At 46.7% G+C, this 15,812-nt stretch overlaps 1 protein-coding gene across 10 annotated transcripts in view; it reads left to right on the top strand.

Moving 5' to 3' along the window:
• Fyn (FYN proto-oncogene, Src family tyrosine kinase) overlaps positions 1–15,812 on the top strand; it is a 200,511-nt gene that overhangs the window by 15,222 nt on the left and 169,477 nt on the right. For 8 of the 10 annotated variants that reach the window (XM_076552430.1, XM_076552432.1, XM_076552435.1 and 5 more), the window contains exon 2: positions 10,311–10,350. Coding sequence is in view for 3 of the 10 variants with exons in the window: in XM_006984305.4 (XP_006984367.2) it covers positions 10,311–10,350 (40 nt within the window). In the remaining 7 variants the exon portion in view is untranslated. Of the gene's footprint in view, positions 1–2,211; positions 2,307–10,310; positions 10,351–15,812 lie in introns of those variants that run through there. The other 2 variants (XM_076552434.1, XM_076552428.1) reach the window with 2 other exon arrangements.

The following is a 15,812-nucleotide window of genomic DNA, read 5'->3' as shown; positions in this document are numbered from 1 at the left end:
TCTTTTCTCTCCAGTCCATCCTAGGGCAGAGCATAAACTGGATCCAGTTAAAACCAGGAGCTCCATCAAAAGCTTGTCACATGGCAAGCTAGTCCCAGATATCAAATGCAGCCTCAGAATTGAATCTTGGAGGCTCTTCAAGTTCCCCTCGGCTCATGTGCCCAGTTTCTTCCGTGCTCTCACTGGGATAAGCTTCAGCATCATCTGCTCATTTGCCTTATTCTTGTTAGAGCTGCAGTCGGCTCTCAGCCTCCAGAGCTGAAGCCATCGGATGCTCCACTCACTGCCTTCTTCAGAGATTTCCAGCTGGTCGGGGAACAGAATACACCTCAGCCTGCGAGGACTTGTCAATCACAGTGTACGGTGCATCAGGTTGAGTTAGTGTGGTTTCTCCTATGTGGGCCGTGGGCCATGCAGCTGATAGGCGGCAGAAGAGAAAGTATGTGCTGCTGGGAAGTGCTTTTGGCATTCAACAAAAAAATTTGTCAATCAGCTTTTCTAAATGGGAGTATGTGATGTGGTCTGTCAATTTCTACACCCTCATTTCCTCTTGTATTTAGTAGGATTTAGCCACTTTCTTGAATGAAGTTATAAATTAGATATGCCATAAACAGAAACTTAAGTAACTTTCTGATAAATAATGATCTGAAAAGCAAGACCATGGTTTTCAACATCACAGAATTTACACTTCGGTCATTGCGGCAAAAAGTCATTTCATCTCTTAGGTAGAACTTGTTACCATTGCAGCAGCATTCGCCACCACAGGCAGTTCACCTGTGACAGATGAAACGTCCAGAAGCTTTATTTTGATCCCATGAAATAGATGGGAACTCCCATTCTTCAGATTGACTGTCTTTAAAATGCATGGTAATACTAGCGTAAAACCTGGAATCCCTTAACTGTGGATGAAGGCGCGTCTCTTCTAATAAAGGTAATAAATACATTAAAAGCTTTCGCTGCACATCACACACATGCACACACATCAAAACCTAGCCTTGAAGTGAGCAGAACCAATTTAGAAGAGACATTTGCTTCAGGAGAGCCATGTTCCCCTCAGTGAAACGGTAGTGAGTCTCCTGCGGGCACCTGAGTGAAGTGTTGCCTCCAGCGGTCTTAATACAGGAGCTGTGGCCATCTGAAGTAGTGTGTGATGCTTCTGTGGCACGTTTGTGATGTGTGACATCAGTCGGGGATGTTACCCTCTGTCTCCCATGGTGGACAGTAAATTTCAGCACGCATTTTGTGCTCATTCACATTTGTTTTCAACTTGGTTGAAAAACAAGATTTGGTGATGAGTGTGTAGTAGAGTTTGCCCAGCATGAGAAAGAAAATCAGAAATGCAGTACTTAATTTCATTGATTGATTGATTGATTGGTTGGTTGGTTGGTTGGTTTTTTGAGACAGGGTTTCTCTGTGTAGCTTTGGAGCCTGTCCTCGATCTCGCTCTGTAGACCAGCTGGCCTCGAACTCACAAAGATCCGCCTGCCTCTGCCTCCCGAGTGCTGGGATTAAAGGTGTGTGCCACCCCTGCCCGGCCTTTTTTTTTTTTTTTTTTTTTTTGGCAGTACTTAAATTTAAAAGTTAAACTTGTGTTTTCTTTTCCTTTTGCCTCACTGTGGCCAGAGAAGATATTGGAAGAGTATAAAAAGCACAACCATTCAGTAAATGGCACACACGCTGTATTGAGAGAGGCTGGTTCCTAAAAGCTCCATAGGAGCTCTGTTTCCTGCAGATTCTCAGTGTCCACCTGGTTATGGTTTGTGTCTGCTCTGAACTCTCCTAGCTGGTCTGTTTCCTGCAGATGCTCAGTGTCCACCTGGTTATGGTTTGTGTCTGCTCTGAACTCTCCTAGCTGGTCTGTTTCCTGCGGATACGCAGTGTCCACCTGGTTATGGTTTGTGTCTGCTCTGAACTCTCCTAGCTGGTCTGTTTCCTGCAGATGCTCAGTGTCCACCTGGTTATGGTTTGTGTCTGCTCTGAACTCTCCTAGCTGGTCTGTTTCCTGCAGATGCTCAGTGTCCACCTGGTTATGGTTTGTGTCTGCTCTGAACTCTCCTAGCTGAGGTTCTGTGCATCTCTGGCCCAGCATGGTGTGGCTCAGGGACATCTCTGTCTGACAGGAGCAGCGGTATGGAAGCTTGTTTCACTGCTAGTCAAGACTGGATGGAGTTAGCCGACCTGAGTTTCTCTGTCCAAGGCACTCTTGTGAGTCCATGGTGAACAGCCCTCACGTTGTCATTGAAAGGGAGGTATTCCTTGTGTCCTGATTGGAAAGAACAGGAACAAGATGGATGATCAGTGTTGAGGTAAAATCCCCTTCACTGTACTGTTTGTCTCACTGGTGGGCAGTTCTGTATCAGAAAAGCATGAGTGTAACCCGGTTACAAAGCCCAGGCTGGGGGTGGGGGTGGGGCTCCAGTGACACTCACTGGAGCAGTGTGGGTGGATGGTGGCCCTGCAGGACAGTCACCCTAGTCAGATGCGGAGGTTCCCGCCTGCTTCCCACCCTTCCTCTGTCACTGACTGCGATATTCCCACAGCTGTGTTCTGCCTTTTTCTGCTCTGCCATCCAGTCTAACTTCTGCAAGGATAGAGTGAGCTTTTAAAGTCTGTCACGGCCACGCCTCTTCCCTCAGTGTCTTCCATGATAGACTGTAGACTGGCTCTCTGTGCCCCCCCCCCCCCCAACACATACCTGTGGCTTTCTTTGTATAACTCACATACGAGTCTTGCTAAGTTTGTGCATGTGCTCACATTGTTTATACATATCTAGAGGCATAGAACTTACAATGTCCATAGCTCATTTAAAAATAAAGACTCACGCTTTTAAATAGAGCAATTATACACAAAATCTGAGATTTCTAGCTTCTCTTGGTACGCGCATGGGGGGCGGGGATATCCCAGAAAATATAGCAAAACTAAACTGAAAAATGGAAAAAACATTTTTGTGTGTCTGGGTCTCACCATGTATCCCTCAAGCTCCTCCTGTCTCAGCTCCTGAAGTGCGGGGTTACAAGTGTGCCCTACCATGCACACTTATTCCTGTTTTAATGTGGTAAAGCTTGACTTGATATTAGAAGGGAAAATTGAAGGCAGTTTCCTTATTTCATGCCTATGCTGGTAAGGAAATTCAGGTCCCCATCTCCAAGTTTCTAGTGTTATTTCCGTCTCCAGAGACAGTTAAGAGAGCAGGATGTATCTAGACCATCCTAAGGCGATGCCTCCCTCTGCTCCTGCCATCTTCCAGCCCTTCTCCACCTCTTGGAAGAAAGGGTGAACTAAAGGAAGCTGATTGTTTGCAGCAGCAGCAGATGAGAGACTTTGTTTTAAGCACATGTGGCCTAGATAACTTGACAGGGTGCTCCCGTGGGTGATGGGGGTGTGGCCTGTGAAAGCTGCTGGGGACACAGGACACTGGGGTAAAGGGTACTTTGAAGCTACCGTTTTGAGACTGTGCTTTTGAACAAGTGTTTTCTGTTGCCTCTCTTTTTTAAGCATGCCACTGTGCAGTTTTATCATGAATGCCTTTCCAAGGACAGTAAATGGCTTTACACACTATGACATCGTTTCCATAGTAACTAATGTATTTTAGCAAAGAGAGACTGTGATAGAAGTAGGCTAAAAGGGACAGATACAGAACTGGCACAGTGTAAAATGTAGGGCAGTGTGTGTTGTAGTAGAGATGTGTGTGTGTGTGTGTGTGTGTGTGTGTGTGTGTGTGTGTGTGTTTCCTGACCTGTTCAGGAAAACCTGTGATTAGCTCTTGACGTATTAATATGCTAACAGTTTTTGCTGCGCCCAGCACAATCTGGTATTTTGCTGACACCGTTCCTCCGGTCAGTACTTGGGTTTGTGTGTGTTTGCTTTAATGTGGCCACCATTTAACATGCATTTGTTAGCAGAGCCTTCCACACAGGCTTGTCTCTCCACACTGCTCCCAAATCACCAGTTGGCCACACTCATCCTCTGAGGATTTTAAATTTGGAAGCCAGTGCGCACATGTCTACTTTCAAGCGTTTCTACTAAACATCCGGTCCTGTGTATGTTGATCCTGGACTTTAAGCGGATAGGAGGGATTGTGTCTCTGCTCCATGCTCATAGAGTGTGTTTGGGCTATTCTGGTATATGACTGTACAAGCATCTTTTATGTTCTTAATAAATCTCCATGGATGAGCAGGTATCACTCAAATTCCTGTCCAACAGAAAGAGAAACTGAGGCACAGTCCTTGTGATGTAGACATTACATTTTTAACACATAGAATCATAAACGGCAGTTTTACCTAAAAACTGAGATTTAAAAAACTGTCTGGCAGTGTCTCTGGGCAGGACAGTCTATGATTGACCAGCCTCATCTCACCTGCCTGGCATATTTATACTGCCTGGCCCTGTGGGTTTTAGTGTGCGACCCTTGCTGTACCCACATGCCCAATCACAGAGCACATAAAAGGCAGGGCTAGGGCTGGAACTTTGTTTCCCAGCCAGCAGCTTTCTCCCTGGCTATGGACCAGACATTTCTATTTTGGAGTGCACTTGATAGGTCAGAGGTGAGAGGCATCATTAGAGAGTATAGACTACCCAGCTGTTTGTTTAGTGTGGGGTCTGGGGTTAAACTCAGGTCTTTGTGCTCATAAGGGGAGTACTCCACCAGCTAAGCCATCTACCAGCCCCCGATTTCTGTATTTCACAAAGTTTCCAGTGAGTATGTATTGCCTTTTTAAGGAGGCATAGTGAATATTACTTACGTAAGCAAAGATCATGTCAGCACACACAGCATTGGCCGAACCTTTTGTCCTACTCCATGCATGAGACTCAAGGCATCCCCAGCCACCTTTGCCTCCGTGACAGACTAGGGTCTTCCCCTGATGCCAGTGTGCCATATCATTATGCTCCAACTTTGTCACTGCCCGAGTCACCATTTAGACAGACGCTTAGTCACTGGGCCTGGACTGGATGGGGGCATCAGGAGAAGAGGCAGCAGTCGGCATCAGGGTTAATCTTCTGTGTGTCCTGCACAGCCTAGGAGAAGGAGCTAGGCTGGAGCTAGACTGAATGGTTGGAGGAATGTCATTTTTCCTGGGGAAGTGGGGTGCTGAGGCAAACCTTGCAATAAAGGCCTTGTCTGAGCTGAGACTTGTCTCTGGGGCCTGATCCAGCTGTTGGGCACACAGGCAGTCAAGGCCGCGGACGTGGATGGCTCCAGACACTGCGTGTCTGTCCGCAGCTGCACAGGCCTTGGGGAGCCCACTGTCAAAGTAGGCCTGTTCCTGGTCCCCCGGCAGGGAGCCAGGGCCACCCTGCACTGGAGAGCATTGAGGAGCTTGTGTGTGTTGTCTGTCCCTCAGCTTTCTGTGGGGTTACAGCGGAGTCTGGCCCTGCCTGGCCTTGTTTTGTGCTTTGGATTCTGAGTTAAGAATAGCCGAAGGAACACGTGTCCCCGTTGACAGGCTTGATATCCACGTTGCTATCAAATGGCTGTTGTGTCCTCTGTTGCCACTGACATCACGGCACGCACAGCTCTGAGGTCCCACTTTAGTTGTGACTGAATAGAGCTGTGATCACTGGAGCAGAAAGGAGCCATTCAGACAGGGCTGCGTGTCCAGTGCTGTGTAGATGGTTTTGACAGGTCAGTGAGCGTTGTGAACCTTTTGCAGGTCGTGGAAAGGGCTGAAAGAGGAGTGAAGACACCATGACGGGGGAAAACTCACCTCTGTTATCCCCCAGTCTCCCCTTTAAAAAGTCACCCAAATAATGCCTTAAGTCTTGAATTTCTCACGGCCCTTAAATCTCCTTCATCACCTAGAAGATAGGATTATGGCAGTAGTTGGGAGAATTTCAGTGACTCAGTCACTGTGTGTGTGTGTGTGTGTGTGTGTGTGTGTGTGTGTGTGTGTGTGTGTGTGTGTGTGTGTGTGTGTGTGTAGAGGCCAGAGGAGGATGCTGGGTGTCTTCCCCCGTCACTTTCCAGTTTTTGGGTGAGGGGACAGAATCTCTCACTTAAGTGTTTCTGTTATCCTGGGATCATCCTTTCTCCTCCCTTCAGTGCTGGGATTACAGGTAGCTGGCCCTGCCTGGCCTTCATGTGGGTGCCTGGGATTTGAATCAGGTGTTCCCACTTCACATGGTATCCTTATTCACTGGACTACCTCTTTAGCCTCCTTGATCACCTCTTAATTCTTTTCATTATTACTCATATATTTCAGAGCATAGTGTTGAGTTTATTCACCTTTTTTAAAAATGAAAAGAATCACCAAAAAGTGATTCATGAAGAAGAAGCAAAATTTCTCAATAGTATGTCTGCCATTTATTTTAAAAAGAAGCCCTCAGGACTAAATTTAAAGAGGTAAATGGGCTTCTGGTTAATTGTTGATTGAGTTTGCAGGGGAGTATGGTCTCTATACATTTTGCTCCCCCCATCCAACATGCACACACACACACACCACTCTTCATACAGGAAGGAGTGCGGTCAGGTCACTAGGCACTCTGTCCCCGTCCCGTTCACCGCTGCCCTGTCCCCGCCCCGTTCACCGCTGCCCTGTCCCCGCCCCGTTCACCGCTGCCCTGTCCCTGCCCGTTCACCGCTGCCCTGTCCCTGCCCCATTCACCGCTGCCCTCATCCATCTCGCGGCACACCAGCACCCGTGTGCTTCAGGCACAGGGCTCACTACCTCCCTGAGCTGCCTGCCAGTCCAGCAGGAGGACATGCTAAAGTGCAGTAAGAGCTCGGCAGGGGGCAAAGGAACACTCACAGATGATTGCAAACTGAGTAGTAGAAAATTACACTCACCCCGCAAGCTGGGTGGGGTGGGAGAGACACGCTCACCCAGCGTTAGTAAAGCCTGCGGCCGCATCTCTTTCTCTGCCGCCTCCTGGGACAGGGGAGGACACAACACTGGAGCAGAGGTGTGCTCCTAACTCTAGACTTCTCAGCCTGGCCTACACCTTCCCTCACAGCCTGGTCTCTCCCTCAGTTTCCCACTTCTGTCCTCCATGTGCTGTCAGTCAGCCTCTCTACCCCGGAGAACTCCCCAGCCGTTACCAATCCTGTGTTCCTTCGAGTGTGCTCTGCTAAGTCTGTGAGTACCTGTTCAAGGTTCTGGTGTGATATCCCTGGGCATTGGGAAGCTCCGGGTCAGCAGAAGCTGGAAGATGCCTATGTTGAGAGACTTCCAAGTTGGTAACTCTTGGTATTCATTTCGTTGCTCTTTATTTATGTTTTTAAAGATGGGGACTCATGTAGCCCATGCTGGCCTCCAATTCACTGGGAAGCCAAGGGTGAGCTTACACTCCCGGTCCCCCCACCTCCCCTCCTTGGTGCTGGAGTTACACACTTGTACCACCACACCAGATCTTGGTTTCATTGTTACAGTTATGTATAACCCCCGAGGCTGGACGGTTCCATGATCTAAGCGGTTGGCTGTACAGCTGCTATGATAGGTTTATCCTTTGGTCTCCAGTCCTGCAATAGACCACATGTTTGGGTATTATGATCAGTCTTTCCCATGAGAGTGTCAGGATCACTTTAGTTAGGTCTGGGATCTGAAACATCGGGACTACTACAGCAAAGAATGAAAGCGTGGAGAGTATCCTCCTGTCCCAAAGCCCACAACTGAATATGCAGCAACTATTTATAATGTGTGAGCAAGTACGGTTTCATCAGTTATTCCGTCACTGCATATCTCGGTCCACATATATATCTCTATCTACATGCACACAGGGAGTTGGAGAGATTTTCCTTGTCTTAAGCCTGGAAATCTAAAACTTGGATTTCCTACAGTCAGACTTGGATATAGTTAAATTGGGAGAGTTGGCTAGTTTTTTAATGATCTTAGAAAAGCAGGTAAAATGTTTCCGTTTTACTTAAACATTATAGCTACTTTCTATATTCTAACTTTCAAAAATAATAGCTTTGAAGAAAATCAGTATGTGATTTTAGAGGCAAATGCCACTCTTCATTCTAGATGGGGCTGCCATGTAAATTTGTCTTCTACATTTGTTTTATCCATCTATATTCTCTTTGAAACAAGGTAGCTGATGAAGCCTAGCACTATGCCAAGCTGTCTTGCTTGGGAGGCTTGAAGTCAAAACTGTGGCATCCCCCTTTGGGTTTATGGCTGTAATTCATAGACTCTTTGTTAGTTAACCATCTGTTTAATAAGCCTGAAGAAGAAATTGGATGGTGCTGTGTGTGGATGGATGGATGGATGGAGAAGACTGCAGTAGTGAGCCAGCAGCTCCAGCTCCAATGGACTTTCAGCTTTCCCGTTGGTACCAGTTGCTGGAGTGTTGTGCAGGGGAGGCGATTGCTTCACAGTCTGTACGGATCGGGCATCCGGTGTTGTGCAGTTTTGCGGCAGGTGCGCACAAAGAGGGGAGCATATTAAATTCCCTACCTATGCTAGAAAAGGGTGAGGACTCTTGAAGTGCTCTGTATCAGTGGAAGGAGCCATTCCCTTGAAAATAGAAAACTCTCTGTTGTGACCTTTAAGTCAGAGCAACTCGCCTAACCTCTGGAAGTGTTCGGAGGAAGCCAGCGTTTCACATAAACGTTGCCTTTAGTCGGACATCCTAGTGGCACTGAATTACCCTTCTCTGATTATCAGGAGCTAAGTTAAAGTTCCTGGGTAGAGAGAATCACAGTGCCACAGCTCAGTGGTGTCGACCCCCAGTGGGCTAACCACCAGAGAGGCCATAGACTGTGGCTCCTTCATGGTTTGGGCAGAACAGCATGGCTCAGCAGCCATAGAGATGGGCCTCCATGGTGGGTCTTCTGCTTATCTGCCATGAGTTCATGACTTCAGTGCCCACTGCCGAGGATAGTATACGAGTTTCTAATTCTTTCCCCCATGGTCAGAGTCATCTTTGATTAATGAAACAGCGATGCTCCTGTAATTTATGCACCTTTTCAGATGGTGCAAAATTTTGTTGTGTACATGTGGGGGGGGATGCTTTTGATGGGAATAGTAATTTACTATGGGTGGCTGTTTTAAACCATGGACCAGGAAGAAAGATGGTAAAAACTGTACTGTAAAAGCATGAGTGCCACTACTAAGATAGAGATAGAAAAAAAATGTTTCTGCTCCTCTCTGCTTCTGATTCCTCAACTCAGACTTCACACATTCAGCATAAATCCTTCAACCATTTTAATTGTTCTTTTAAGATATTTTACTAAAACAGAACTTTTATTCAAACAGGTAAAGGCAAGTAGCAAGCCATGCACCACGATACTGACAGGTTGCAGGCAGTTTCACACAAGCTGGAGGTCTCCTGTCTCTTCCCTCAAACTGCAAAGGGGAATATAAAGTGGGCATGGGCATCATCAGAATCAGCACCCAGGCTTGTGGTGGCACCAGGTCCTGAGGGCATCTTGGGGCTAGCATGTCATAGACTGGTTGGTAGAGGCTGAGTTGGTGGATCTGCAGAAGGAAGCTCTGACTTTTGGGAAACAGGCCATTGCAGAGAGTAGGTTTTTTTTTTTTTTTTTTTTTTTTTGGTTTTTCGAGACAGGGTTTCTCTGTGTAGCTTTGTGCCTTTCCTGGAACTCACTTGGTAGCCCAGGCTGGCCTCGAACTCACAGAGATCCGCCTGGCTCTGCCTCCCGAGTGCTGGGATTAAAGGCGTGCGCCACCACCGCCCGGCATTTTTTTTTTTTTTTTTTTTTTTTTTTTTGGGAGAGTAGGTTTTGTGGCCATGCCTGCAATCTCAGTGCGTGGTGGGCTGAGCAGGAGGATCTTGAGTTCAGTGCCGGCTTACACAACAGAGTGAGACGGTGTCTCCAGAAGGAAAAGACACCCTAGTTTGACAAAGCAGGAGAACTGAGGAAATTTGGGCTGAGGCCTGGAGAGAGATTTGGTTTGGTTTTTCTTTTCCTTTGAATTAGGGTCTCATTCTGTAGCCAGACTTTCCCTTGACCCAGGCTGATCACTGATTCAGCCTCCTGAGTGCTTTGATGGCGGGTGTGAGCCATCTCATAGAGCCGAAATACTCATTCCCCATGTGGCCCAAGATGACTTGTCGAGACTCTGCGGAGCAATGTGTGTGTGCACGAGCGTATGGTTGTACATTCATGGTTTCTATCCTTTACCCTTCCTGTCCTTAGAAACTAAGATCCGATGCGGCTTTCCTTTGGTGGCAGACTTTGCAGTTACAGGCAGGTGTCTGTGGTAACTGTAGCAATTACGTGAATGAAGACACTTGTGGACAGTTTGTCTTCAACAAATGGGAACTGTGTGGTGGTGGTTCACGTGTAGAAAGTATTTGGTTCTGTTTTAATGTTCTTCTTTCTCATGTTCGTCTTTCTTTTTCTTCTGCAGTGTTTGGAAAGAACAGGATGCTGATCTAGACGTGGAAAAAGTAAGTTGACAAGTTCTGTGCTGAAGGCAAGTGCCTCGTGAATTAGAAAGCCTTTCTGAGTGGAACCCTGTAATTGCAGTTGAACCATATGGATGGTTATATTTTCTTGTATTTATTTATTTATTTTGAGACATGGTCTCAGGTAGCCCATGGAGGCCTTCAATTCCTGAGGGTGTATCTGAGGGTGACCTTGAACTCATGACTCTCCCACCTTTACCTCCAAGTGCTAGGATTATGGGCATGCCCCACTGAGCTCCATAGGTTTTTAAGATAGAAGTTGACTTGTAGATAAAAACTGGCATACAAAATATGAAGAAAACCCTAGTTCACTTCAGTCTGGACAGTGATCAAAACAGACGTTTTAGCTCCAAGTTAGGTCTCCTCTCCCTAAGGAAAATGGAACAGCTGTGGTCCAGCTGTGTGTCCAGCTTTTCCAGGATGGACAGTGCTCTGTCTTTAGACTAGTTACGGGCCCTCCCTTCTAGCCCATTCCTTGTCACTTTTCCTCGACATGCAAATGGCTAATACTTACTATGCCCCGGTTGTAACTTTGAGTTATGGCCACTGTGTAAGAGGTCATTCTTTCATTTGGTTAACGTGCGTGCGTTTGTGCGTGTGTATGCACGCACCCCCACTGGGTGTTAGCTATTATATAGTGACAGAGACCTGCATAGGTCATTACGTCACCCTGTGATGGCGCTGCACTGGAGCAGTTCTGGAAGCCTAGAAAGGGCGAGCTATCCAGTGGGCTGTGTGAGCAACCACTCTTCAGTCTTTCTACAAGTGTGGCTGGATCTGTTCTGTTCTGGATTCTCTTCTCTCTTGACCAGATGTAAGTCATACTGGCTACTCTTGGGGAGTCCATTTTACCCAGCCTCATTGCCCGGAGTGTAATTTTCATCAGGTCTCAGTTCGTTCCTCACCTTGGTGCCTTGGAATGCCACGCCATCATCATCATCAGAAGTGAGCTAGAGTTAGCTCTCATTTTGATTATCAGTGCAGGGGAAGTTCTTCTCCATGACCTAGAGCCCCTTTGAATTTGGGTGATGTGTTTTTCTTTTAAGTTAAGGAAATACATTATCTGAAACATTGATCTAGAGCAGTGGTTCTCAACCTGTGGATTGCAGTCCCCTTGGGTTGCATATTAGGTATTTATATTACAGTTCACAAGAGTGGGCAAGTTACAGTTATGAAGTAGCAACAGAATAATTTTATAGTTGGGGTCATCACAACATGAGGAACTGTTGAAAGGGTCGCAGCGTTAGGAAGGGTGAGAACCGCTGATCTAGAGCCGTCATTGAAACACTCATCTACAGCAATCCTGACCCTCTTATGCAGGCCTCTGGCCGCTGCAGAATTTGTTTCTGTGATCTCCTTCGTTCATGAGCTTTTCAGCTCCTACATACAAGGGTCTTAGGGAAATGAAAGTCTCTAGTTGAGACAAGACAGAGGACGCCATTTGGAAATCTGTGCACTTGGTGTCAGGAGTTGAAAAGACTGTCCCTTATGGAAGGTCAGTCCACTGTGACCTTCATCAGTCAGGCCAGGCTCACAGCAGAAGGGACCTCTGGGTGCCCAAAGACACCTCAGGGCTTGCCCAGGAGACGTGTGATATAACCCAGGCTGTGGGCTTTCCCTGCTCTCTCAGGACTTGACCCCGTGGATAGTAACTACAGGGAGCTTACTCTGGGTCCCTTATCCCAGGCAGACAGTAGGGCTTGGTATGTGGGATCGAGTGAAGGGTGAAGGAGTTAACCCTTGTTTCAGTTTTTAACTCTCTGTAAGACCTTGGGCTAGTTATTGCTCTTGTAACTTCATTTTTCCCCACCACTAAAGTGGGCCAGATGAACCCAGTGTTTTACATCTTTAATCATAGCACTTAGGAGGCAGAGGCAGAAGCAGGTGGATCTCTGAGTTCTAGGCCAAACCGTAATACACAGTGAGACAAGTGACACACACACACACACTCCCTCCCTCCCTCCCTCCGTCCCTCCCTCCCTCCCTCCCTCCGTCCCTCCCTCCCTCTGTTCCCTTCCTCCCTGGCCCCCTTTCAGAACTAAGTAAAATTGTCTTTGTTTTGAATTTAGAAACACAAACCATATGCATTTTTAACCTTTTGATGTAGGGATTGTACCAAACTGGGGAAAGGGCTGTTGGTCACGGGCTACCGCATTCTCAATAGGGTCTCCTGGGGAGAGGGGGCTCCTGGAAGGCCAGGCTTTGCTTGCTGCCCCTGCAAGTACGTGGCCAGCGCCCAAGTCTCCAGCCATGTGGTGAGCAGGGTCTGACTGACCACATTGTGGGGTTTACAGAATAAAGGGTGCTGAGTCAGAGGTAGGAAATACTTCTTCGATGGTAAAGCGAATTCTAGCTGCCTCTAATGGGCTCTGCCTGTACCCTCAGTCAAGCACCTAATGACTTGAAAATCACTTAATGCCTTAAGAGAGTTCACCCTTTGCAAAACCTTAATTCAGACTCTTTCCCAATCACTGTTCGAGGGCGGTGAGCTCAGTGTACCGGCTCTTCCTTTTGACGATGTTTATGCATGCCATAGTCAGTCTGGTACAGGAGTTCCTCCATGCTATAAACAACTGGTTCCTGATAACCCTGTGAGCAGAGAAACGCCACGGGCATCATAGTGTTTGTCTGTAAAATGGATATTTTGGTTTCTTCTAGTTGTGGATTTTGTGAAGATGGAACTCTGTATGGGAAGTGAACTTTATTTTAAATGCTGATGCTCACACATAAGTCCACATCAGTTCTGAATTACTTGATGTCAGTAGCTAATTGAATAGTGTGCTTTGTGCATATTATACTGACCTAGCAGTGCCTACCCATGGGGACATGACCCCCCACTATGAGCTGTTCCAGGTACTGTGATTTTATCAGGAATTTCAGTGAGGTCTGTCTGCATCCAGAACCACCTTTTTTTCCCATAGTGCACTTTACCTTGGAATGGATATAATATTTAAGTCAATGTATTTGTGTGCCTTCTTCTGGAACATTTTATGAGTACGATGTAAGAAAGCAGTGCCCAAAGAGCTATCCCATGACACCCCCACCCAAGTTCATGGCTGATGGCTATGGGTGTTTTCAAACCTGCCGTTGTAATTGTGGAGTTATTGTAGGAGCTGTTCCTTGTGGAACTGAAGGCTTTTGTCAGACAGAGTCATGATCTGTGCTAATGTCTAGTCAGAGCAGAGCCTTCAAAAACGTCAGCTGCAGGCCCAAATGAGTGAATGACAGCCAATGAAAGGGTAGCAAAAGGAAGTAGAAGCCATTTGATACATGGTGAGACATTAAAAGCAATTCTACCACACATTCTAGAAACAATGGTTTCTCTTTCCCATCCAGGGATTTTATTTGTGGAAATAGTGTTTGTTGATAGCATTCTACGGAGATAAGATAACCATTCTTTTTGGCTTTTCTTTCTAGAAGTACTAAGTGTCAAGCAGACAAATGAATAGATAAGTCTTAAGAATAATGTAATCTAGGCAATCAGAGCAACTTCAGAGATAAAAGAAGTCTTGAGAGCAAATCGAAAATATCAGAGTAGTTTTGTTGTTTGCACTGATTCTTCTAGCAGTCTGGGGGATACTCTTCTGAGTGTGGATTCTATACATTTACTTCTTTAAGTATAGAAAATTTGTCGTCTGAAAATGAAATTACATGCACCTGAATTTTGGAAGAAAAATGCATTTTTCTATAAAAAGCTGATTAAATCAGTTCATTCTATTTAATAACTTATAACTTGACTTAAATGGATTTGATTAAAATAAAACTTATTTCAAATCATAGCTGCTTCCCAGGTAGCATATTGATTTCCTTGTACCCTGGATGGCCTTTGTCTCTTAAGTTTGTTTCCAGCACCTTCTATGACAGTGATGCCCCTGCCACTTTTGTATCTCAGGAAGGTCAGGACTTCTGTGCTGTCCTTCCAGCCATTCACCACAGCTAGGAAGCTGCACTAGAGACCACAGGACTGTGCCTGTCTGACAGGCACCATGGTCTTCCAAAGCAAAGGTGTTCTCCAAAAGCAAAGTGCACAGGAAGTTTGCCTGATGGAGACTTACTTCCTTTGATCCTGGTGAGACACATTGGTCTGCACATCCAGAGCCGATCCATTTTCAATATTTCTTTGTTTTAATCTTAACTCCTGGGGGGGGCACCCTGGGTTTTTACAGTGAAACTACTACTAGTCTTGTGGGAAAAGAAATAGTCTAGTTCCACATAGTTAAGTTTTTTAAATTGGAGACTACATTTGGAGTCGCACTGGTTTGAGCCATACATGTGTGGTTGCTGCCCAGCTGGTCCGGGGTGAAAGGCTAGCACATCTTTCTTCAGTTTGAGCATAGATTTCCTGAGCTCTGATACTCAGCAGTGCTCATTTGGATCGTCCAGAGGTTCCAAACTGCTAGGTGTGGGGTGGCATGCAGGTCTAAATCCAGTGCCAATGGGCATGGTTTGGAGTGAACACCCCCCGCTCCCCCCGTGTGTGGTGGTGGCTTTAGGGAGGTGGGAGAGAGAAGAGGAGCTCCAGCATAGTCCCCAGCCTTCTGAGGAGGCTGTCACTTCCTGGATGGAGTGAAGAGCTTGTCCTGCTTGCCCACTGGTGGGGATTGGAGAAGGGAAGGATCTGTGTGCATGTCCTTTAGCCGTCCGACACACGTTTCAGGATGCCCAGCCCAGGGAACTGTAGGATGCCAGGATTGCTTACATTCTCCCTGCCTCTGACCCCACACTCACAGGTGAATTGACCCATTCTGCTAGCAGTAGGGCTAGGGACGGATCCCACCTCAGTGTACCACTGAAGATCACAGGTCACACAGCCCACCCTCTTGCTGACTGGGGGTCAGGGAAAGAGATTGGCTTTTTTGAGTTGGGGGAGAAGGAGACAGTAAGTTTTGAATGAAGGAGCGTGCATAGAGCTCTGTTTTAGACTCACAAGCAATGCTTTTTAGTCCTGGGCCAAAAATAGTAGTTATGTATCACCCATAATAACCAACCAACATTCTCTTACATAAATCTCTGGATTGTAAAAGTGCTACTGTCTAAGAAGAAAAAACATGCCCTCTGCCAGCGCAAACTTTCCAAGATAATAAACAATCCCTCTTTCTAGACAGTATAAACCCAGGCAAATACCGACGATAATTGGAAGAGAAGAGTTACAAATAAAATGTCACCATCCTAATTGAAGGGAAGAGGCACAGTTTGCGGTGGGCTGCTAGTCCTGACAGAGAACATTCTATCCATTCCTTCTGGAACCGTTATCAGACAGCGGTGGGGCGGCCTCTGTCCCGGGTCAGGATTGTCCTACCTGGGTGTGCCATTTGGCCTGTGAGGAAGGTGAAGCTCCACAGAAGAGAAATGATTGGCCCAGGGACTGGCTGGCACCTAGGAGGTGGCCGGACCCCAAAGCACCCACAGACCTGGTCACTCTTCTCTTTCCACTCTGCTGGCTG

Source organism: Peromyscus maniculatus, chromosome 16 (genome assembly GCF_049852395.1).
Source record: "Peromyscus maniculatus bairdii isolate BWxNUB_F1_BW_parent chromosome 16, HU_Pman_BW_mat_3.1, whole genome shotgun sequence".
Lineage (NCBI taxonomy): Eukaryota > Metazoa > Chordata > Mammalia > Rodentia > Cricetidae > Peromyscus > Peromyscus maniculatus.
The sequence above is the reverse complement of the archived record's forward strand: the minus strand, read 5'-3'. Positions and strand labels throughout refer to the sequence as shown.